Source organism: Sinocyclocheilus grahami, unplaced genomic scaffold (assembly GCF_001515645.1).
Source record: "Sinocyclocheilus grahami isolate Dianchi unplaced genomic scaffold, SAMN03320097.WGS_v1.1 scaffold1334.1, whole genome shotgun sequence".
Classification (NCBI taxonomy): domain Eukaryota; kingdom Metazoa; phylum Chordata; class Actinopteri; order Cypriniformes; family Cyprinidae; genus Sinocyclocheilus; species Sinocyclocheilus grahami.
In genome coordinates, this window is record NW_015506513.1 from 210,555 (window position 1) to 219,189 (window position 8,635).

The 8,635-nt window shown below is 36.1% G+C and overlaps 1 protein-coding gene across 2 annotated transcripts in view; it reads left to right on the forward strand.

Annotated features, from left to right (window-relative positions):
- LOC107569325 (astrocytic phosphoprotein PEA-15-like) overlaps positions 1 to 4,948 on the forward strand; it is a 38,600-nt gene extending 33,652 nt beyond the window's left edge. For both annotated transcript variants that reach the window (XM_016255391.1, XM_016255392.1), the window contains exons 2-4: positions 196 to 370; positions 2,877 to 3,032; positions 3,120 to 4,948. In XM_016255391.1, the coding sequence (XP_016110877.1) occupies positions 199 to 370; positions 2,877 to 3,032; positions 3,120 to 3,184 (393 nt within the window). In that variant the 5' untranslated portion in view covers positions 196 to 198 and the 3' untranslated portion in view covers positions 3,185 to 4,948. The remainder of the gene's footprint in view (positions 1 to 195; positions 371 to 2,876; positions 3,033 to 3,119) is intronic.
- The last annotated feature ends 3,687 nt before the right edge of the window (positions 4,949 to 8,635 follow it).

An 8,635-nucleotide genomic window follows, 5' to 3' on the forward strand; every position in this document is an offset into this window, starting at 1 on the left:
ACTTCTTGATTTTGCAGAAAGGAGAAAGAAAGAAAGAAAGAAAATAGGACATTGACACATGCAGTCATGACTGCTAGAAAGATGTATTTATTTGTTTATGTGTTGTGTTACTCTTTAGGGTTTCCTGATATCACACACTGCTAATGCACGAAGCAGAGCTTACAGAAACGCTTGTTTATTCTGTCTGTCTTTCAGAGAATGTCTGAATACAGCTCGATGTTGAGTGATCTGTCTGAGAACATCACTAATGAAGACCTGGAGCAGCTGAAGTCGGCCTGTAAGGAGGACATCCCCGAAGACCAGAGCAACTCCATCACCTGCTCCAGAGACTGGTTCAGTTACCTGGAGAACAATGACAAACTGGCACGAGGTGAGGAAGACGCCGGCCTCTTCGGTCTCCATCGATATAGTGAACCAAGCTGTCAAACCTTAAGCTTCACACGCAATGGAAATGAATGTACTCTCCCTCAGGCTGTGTGGATGAGTCAAGCTGAGAATAGACTGAAGTTATGAGTCACTGATCATATTCCTCTCAAACCACAGTGGCCCTGGAGCACAAAACCACTCATAAGGGTCGATTTTGTGAAATTGAGATTTATGCATCATCTGAAAGCTGAATAGATAAGCTTTCCATTAATGCATGGTTTGTTAGGATCGGACAATATTTGGCTGAGACACAACTATTTGAAAATCTGGAATCTGAGGGTGCAAAAAAATCTAAATATTGAGAAAATCTTCTTTAAAGTTGTTCAAATGAAGTTGTTAGCAATGCATATTACTAATCAAAAATGAAGTTCTGATATATTTACGGTAGGACATTTACAAGATATCTTCATGGAACATGATCTTTACTTAATATCCTAATGATTTTTGGCATAAAAGAGAAATGTATAATTGTGATCCATACAATGTATTGTTGGCTATTGCTACAAATATCCCCCAGCGACTTAACACTGCATATAGCATATAATTTGTTTTTATTTTCAAAATATCGAAGCATCCTGTGATTGGTCGTGAGAAAAGCATGAACCGATGATGTTTGACACAACTGCCTTTGTGAACTTTAGCGAACTTTTAAAAATAGTACACATTGTGGATATAATATACTTTTAAAGAATACACTTAAGTGTGGACTTGATGTAATGTTTTCTGCTCTAATTGTAAATAGAATGCAATATCATATAATTCCGTATTATAAATAAAAACGTATTATAGTTTGAATTTATATTAAATGCAATTAACTTTAGAGTGTTTTGACCCACTTATAGGACTTGCGTACATAAGTATATGTCATTTCATAATTACATTTGTTGTCCTTAAAATATGGTTAAAGTACTGCTGAATGCATTTATGATCAACTAAATATCCTTTAATACAATTCCAATAGAAACTCGTATGGCATTTATTTAAATATATCTGTAATGATGAAGTTGCAGTTTAGTACAGATTAAGCATTTAAAAGCTATTAACTTTAAATACGTACTACTTAAAACAGTGATTTAAAATGCACTTTAAAGTAAAACTTAATTACAAAGGTCACTTTAAAAGTCTACTTAAGTGTGTCTTGAAAGTGTCTCTATTTAAGTCACTTAAGTGGCCTTTTATTTAACTCATATTATCTGCAAGTAGGGTTGGTTACTTTATTTTAAGGTGTCCTTGTTACAGTGTAATTATACATTTAAGTAATATTAATTAACTACATGTTCTTGCTATATGTTTAGGGTTTGGCTTAGCATGTAATTATGCATACTTAATTGTTATTATAATAGTGCATGTAACGTGTAACAAGGACACATAAATTGTTACCGTAAAAATATACTTTAAGTGCACATTCGATACTTTTGTTTCACAAGGGAGGCACCATGTTTGAAGATGTTTAAACATTTTATATTCCAAAAAAGGAAATGAGTTTTATGTGTTTTAGAGCGGCACGACGACACACTTTTTCATTCCGTTAAATGACGGTTGAGCTTATTGCACAGGCATGTGCTCATAGTTCGATAAGACGTCTCTGTGTGTGTCTTACGCATAATATCATATAATTACGTATTATAAATAAAAACGTATTCTAGTTTGAATTTAAATTAAATGCAATTAACTTTAGAGTGTTTTGACCCACTTATAGGACTTGCGTACATAAGTATATGTCATTTCATAATTACATTTGTTGTCCTTGAAATATGGTTAAAGTACTGCTGAATGCATTTATGATCAACTAAAATATCCTTTAATACAATTCCAATAGAAACTCGTATGGCATTTATTTAAATATATATGTAATGATGAAGTTGCAGTTTAGTACAGATTAAGCATTTAAAAGCTATTAACTTTAAATACGTACTACTTAAAACAGTGATTTAAAATGCACTTTAAAGTAAAACTTAATTACAAAGGTCACTTTAAAAGTCTACTTAAGTGTGTCTTGAAAGTGTCTCTATTTAAGTCACTTAAGTGGCCTTTTATTTAACTCATATTATCTGCAAGTAGGGTTGGTTACTTTATTTTAAGGTGTCCTTGTTACAGTGTAATTATACATTTAAGTAATATTAATTAACTACATGTTCTTGCTATATGTTTAGGGTTTGGCTTAGCATGTAATTATGCATACTTAATTGTTATTATAATAGTGCATGTAACGTGTAACAAGGACACATAAATTGTTACCGTAAAAATATACTTTAAGTGCACATTCGATACTTTTGTTTCACAAGGGAGGCACCATGTTTGAAGATGTTTAAACATTTTATATTCCAAAAAAGGAAATTAGTTTTATGTGTTTTAGAGCGGCTTTTTCATTCCGTTAAATGACGGTTGAGCTTATTGCACAGACATGTGCTCATAGTTCGATAAGACGTCTCTGTGTGTGTCTTACGCAGACGACCTGTCCTACATAGAGCACATCTTTGAGATCTCGCGGCGGCCGGACCTCTTGACCCGGGTCATCGAGTACCGCACGACCGTGCTGAAGATCTCCGAAGATGACGAGATCGACACCAAGCTCACACGCATCCCCTCGGCCAAGAAATACAAGGGGACTCAACTCTCCTCTTTAACAGTCTCTGTGTGCTTTACTTACTCTGTGTCTGTAACAGAACGTTTCTCTTCTATGTCACTCATAGATATCATTCGCCAACCGTCAGAGGATGAGATTATCAAACTGGCCCCTCCCCCCAAAAAAGCATGAGGTTAAAGTTCATGACCTCTGCTCCTCATCCTTGCCCATCATCGTCACCAAGCCACGCCCACTGCCCCGCCCACTCCACCGAACAGCAGCCAATCAGATCGCCAAGACGCTTTACAGCTACGCCACGGAACGCACGGAAAACTGAACGAAAGACAAAGAAATGGACAAAAAGACAGCGACCAATAGCCTTGCAGAAGTGAACATAGGTCAGGTTGTGTGTCGGAATGAAAACCAATCGTTCTGTGTTCGCTGACGCTCGTGTGAAATCGTGTATGTGCGAGAGAGAGTTTATTCACACCCTCGATAGCGTCGAGTAGGATCGTAACGTTGGTCAGACCAACGCAGTTCATGTCTTAATGTGGAGAACTAGTAGAGAAACCGGTTTAGCCACTGATCGCTGTTCCTTTAGACACATTTATTCCCTGGTTAGTACCGTGGGTAGACTCCAGGTCCGTACATTCCCTTTAAAACACGACTCATATCAACATTTAAAAGTGTTACAGAGAATTCATCTCTGAATTTGTGCGATTGCCACTTAGAAAGCCAATATTTGCCTTCTTTAGAAATGAAATGCTTTATTGCAGGGTATGCGATTACCTAGTAGAGAATTAATATAGCTTTTTATATATTTCTGTATGTCACACTTCTAGGAAATATAGTTTATTAAATGATCAGTTATAGAATAATCACTGTTGCGTATCAAACGACAGCAGCATAAATGAAGTTTGTTAAACTCTCTTGGGAGACAAAATTAGACGTTTATCTTCTATTATTAAATGTGTGATTGGCCTAAAACCACTGTCTGTGGATGATTAGAACGTGCTAGAAAAATCTCAATATGTGTTTAGTAAAGTTTTAGCTCCATTTCTGCAGTATTTGCATCAGGAAATAGAAGGCATATGTTTTTGTTAAAACTTTAAATTGCTCAGTTCGACTACTTCTACTGTGAATTATTTATTCTGATGCCTCAGTATGCCATCACGTGAAACATCAGGATGATATCACATCTATTTTCAGTTGATCACTTATATACTGATAGAGGGTAAGAAACAGCTGCGACTAAAACAGGGGTATTTATGTCACAGATGTGGTTAAACTGCAGCACTCGATATGTGGCCAAACGTCTGTACGGATCACATTGTGTATCTAGACAGCGCACCGTTTTCATCCTAACACACAGCATATTAAGATTGTGCTGCGTTTACAAATACTGATATCATGATTATGATTGTGATATTCCTTCGCCTTTTATTCGCACCATCTGCTGAAAGACTGTTTAAACACGACTCTAAATTCGCTTGATCACTGTGTGCTCAGCCCCTGCAGACTGTTGTTTTCAGCCGATAAAGCCGCAGCGGTTTTTATGCGTCTGCACGCGGCGTTCAGTTCCAGGCTGCTTCTGCAACTCTCTATTATTCTGTTGTGTGATTTTGCTGAATCGAAGCAAACAAGCTGTACGACCTCAGCAAAACCTTACATTGAGTCTGGAACTACGCATTTATAAAAGTCTGGGATATTTGGAAAAGCCGGATAGCGACTGGCCCTGAACATTCGTGGCCCTTTTAAACTTGAGGACTTAAAAAAATGTCCTGTCAAGGTTTAGATCAGTGAATTAGTCAAGTTTATTTATGTCGCTGCCACCTTAAAATGACAGATCTGATTTAATTTATTTACCCTGCATAGTAGAAAGTCCTAAATTATCTTTTCCATACAATAAAAGTGAATGAGGACTATATATATATACACACACACACACACACACACACACACACACACTCTCTCTCTCTCTCTCTCTCTCTCTCACACACACACACACTCTCTCTCTCTCTCACACACACACACACACACACTCAAATCTATAGATGCTTGTTTCTGCCATGAAGTAAAATCAAATATATAGATAGAAATATTAAAAAGGTAATTGTGATTTTATATCTAAAAATTCAGCCTTTTTTCTCCCTGAATTCTGGGTTTTTATTGCACAATTCTGACTTTTAAGAAATGATTAGAATTGTGAGATATAAACTCAATGCACATTCACAATTCTGAAAAGAAAAGTTAGAATTGTGAGATAAAAAGTAGCATTAATAAAAAGTAAATAAAAACATAAAAAGTTATTATTATTATTATTATTATTATTGTGTGGCTGAAAATAACCTGTAATTGTAACCTGTTATAACTTGCGATTGCGATATAAAAAATGTTTTGTTCTTAAGTTGTACATACAAATATGTTTATTATTGATTAATTTATTTAATGCAACTGTATCTTGTTTTGGCGTACTGAGGTGTGTGTACTAACTGGACAAGCGGGAGGGCGTCTATTCATCAGTGTACGAGTGATGCTCAGATCAGCTCTGCTCTTTTGGGTTTATCGTAGGACTCTGGGTTCTATTTTCTTCTGCTTTGATAACTTTACAGCATCATTTATGTGTCTTTTCATCATATCTTTCTTTTTTTGTATTTTATTGTAGTGTTGTTTCAAATGCTTGTTCTGTTTCTTAGTGATGCTTCTCAGCATAATATGAGTGTGTTGTAGTAGCCATGCCTTTGTCATGTCGTGAAATGTTCGTATGAGAAGCCACTGGCTGTAAATGCAAGAAAACCTTTAAGGATCGTTCATTAAGTTCCCCGTCAGAACGTGAGACTGAGAAACGTGGAATCGGTTTGCGTAGAGATTGAGACGCTCATCGTCGGTCGATGTGGTGCGATGCTGTTTCTGAGATCGTGTAGCGAGGGATTTCGACGGCGATGAATTATGGTGTAGTTTAAGAGAGTGGATCGTAGGGCTTTACTGCATACTTTGATCAGAGGAACTATGAAAGTTAATATAGTCAAATAACTTCTGCACGGTGAATCTCACGAAGAAGCTAGAAGGCCATTTAACCCCCCAAAAATGTAAGTATTATTTTGTATGAAGAACAGGATATTTTTATTTAGGACCGTACTATTTATTTTACATGCCCAGCTAATGAGGGACGTTCTCTGAATGCTGGTTGATGTTCTGGCACGATTCTTTCAAAGTTATGAACAAATGTTCTTCTAGTTAAAGGCATAGTTCAACCAAAACTGAAAATGCTGTCATCATTCACTCATCCTCACTGCGACGTCGTTAATAACCACTACATACACGTATTACAAAACTGATGCTGAAGCCATAGACGCATAATCATGTCGTTTGATTGTCAAATTGGATGTCACGTATTAAAACATATCAGCCTTGATAATGCTGCAAAAGCTTCGCGATGCTGAAGATGTGTCGCTGTTGGCGTAACAGAAACACGACTCGAGAGGTGTTTTATCCTGCTCTTAGTCGTTGTGTCCAAAATAAATACCACTGAATTCGACTAAAAATGACCACAGATATAAATCTCGTTCAAACCTGTCCACTTCAGAATATGCATTAAAAAAATGCATAAAGAAAATGAAGCTTATTTTTTTGAGCCATTACAGTTTTTGACATTTCACCTAGATATCGTAACATATACACAATGCCTGGATTTCTATTATTATAACACAGTTTTTTGTTCTTTGCTTTATAATAATGGCACCGGGGGAAGGATGCCGTAATGCAAAAACCTAAAAATGGGCTTTGTTTTCTTTTGCACAATATGATTTTCTTTCTTTTATTTTTTTAAGTTCTGACTGATGTTTTGTTCTTAAGTTGTACATACAAATATGTTTATTATTGATTAATTTATTTAATGCAACTGTATCTTGTTTTGGCGTACTGAGGTGTGTGTACTAACTGGACAAGCGGGAGGGCGTCTATTCATCAGTGTACGAGGCAGTTGATTATAAAAATGTCTTTGCATAGAGGTAACTCAGCAATATGCAATAGAAAACCCCTTAATTTTTTTTTAAAAAGTCTATATTAAAAAAATAAAAAGATAATTTGTTTACAGAAAACGTTATAAGATGCCAAATAATATTCAAGGCTCCATTTGAAAAGTGCATATTTCCTTCTCTTTAACAAACAAATAGGCAGAAATGATTAAGAACAATATTTCAATATTTTACAATTATTACCTTTAAAAATATATCTCCTGTAATCATTGTTTGAGTCTGTTGTGACTAAATGCAAGACAGATTAATCGGTAATAACAATTATAATTTTAAAATGATAAAACTCAACCATTTTGAGCAAGAATATAATATATATACAATACATTATTCACTGGTAAAGTGCTGTCACGCCCTTTTGGCAGCAGCTGGCTTAGTATTTTGAGTGTTAAGTCTTTTGTTTTCTAATGAATAGCTCCACGATTATTAAGAATTCACGTGTGTCCCTTTGGCAGCAGAAAGAGCTCGTCAAGAGCTTTCATTAGATTGGTATGTTACTTAAGCCTTCCTGGTTCTCACCCCTCAATATATTCATATGCAGCATGTGTCCTTTTTATCATTTTTGCATGTGTAGTGGCTCGTTAGTGAAACCTGTCAGACCTGTCTGAGGTGTGTAATTGGTTTCTGATGAAGTTTAGTCATGTCTACGCACCGCCAAACAACACTTCTCTAGAATTTGCTGAATGCTCTACTCTGCAGTATTACAAAGCCTTCATTATAATGCACAGAAGAAGAAAAAAACATACACATTAGCCTGTAAGTCGCCATGTCCCTGAAATGATTGTTTTGCTAAAGTAAGCTGGTCTTTATGCTGACAGACGAACAATCACAGCATTTAATAAATGAATTGGGTTGATTATCCACAGTGGGAGGATCAGGTCTTCAGATAGAGGAATTAATTATGATTTATTTATTTTTTTTGATTATTTCATATCGTCAGAGTATGACAAGGACATTAAAAGGATGTATCCGTATTGTTTTAATTTATATAGCATGGCAAGACAATTACGGTTACATATAATTATCGGTCATGCAGTTGATAAATGACACCGCAATAAAGCTAATGTGTCTGCTGTGTGCCATTTTAATTTTTATGAAACTTTAATTTTCTTCACTACATTGCAAAGCATAGACTTTTCCCTCCCCTTTATTTCAGGAAAATATGCTGCGCCTCGTTATTTTAAAGTGAAGAAATCGGGAACCTTTTATTTCTACCAGCCAGTGATGCTTCTGAAGGAACACGCCTGGAATCTGTTGCTATAGTAACAGTGCATCTGTTAAGATTGTGGTTACTTCAGCAAACAGTTCCATCCATTTTATCATTCAATGGTACTGTTTAGAGATCAGTCATGCGCACGCATTGTAGACACTTTTTTAACGTTTTTGCTCAGTCCATGTAATAAATGCACATCCTTGAATGTGAGCCATGCATAGCTTCTGATGTGACCGGTTTCAGGGGCGGCCACAATTGCAGTCGATTGGAAAACATCACATTTTGACTCATTCCTAGCTGGAAAACCATCCTGACGTGTTAGAAGTGATGTTCATTTGGGATGTTCAGCCCGAGAAATACATCTTGGATGCACCTGAACCTCTGCTGCTGTCTCCG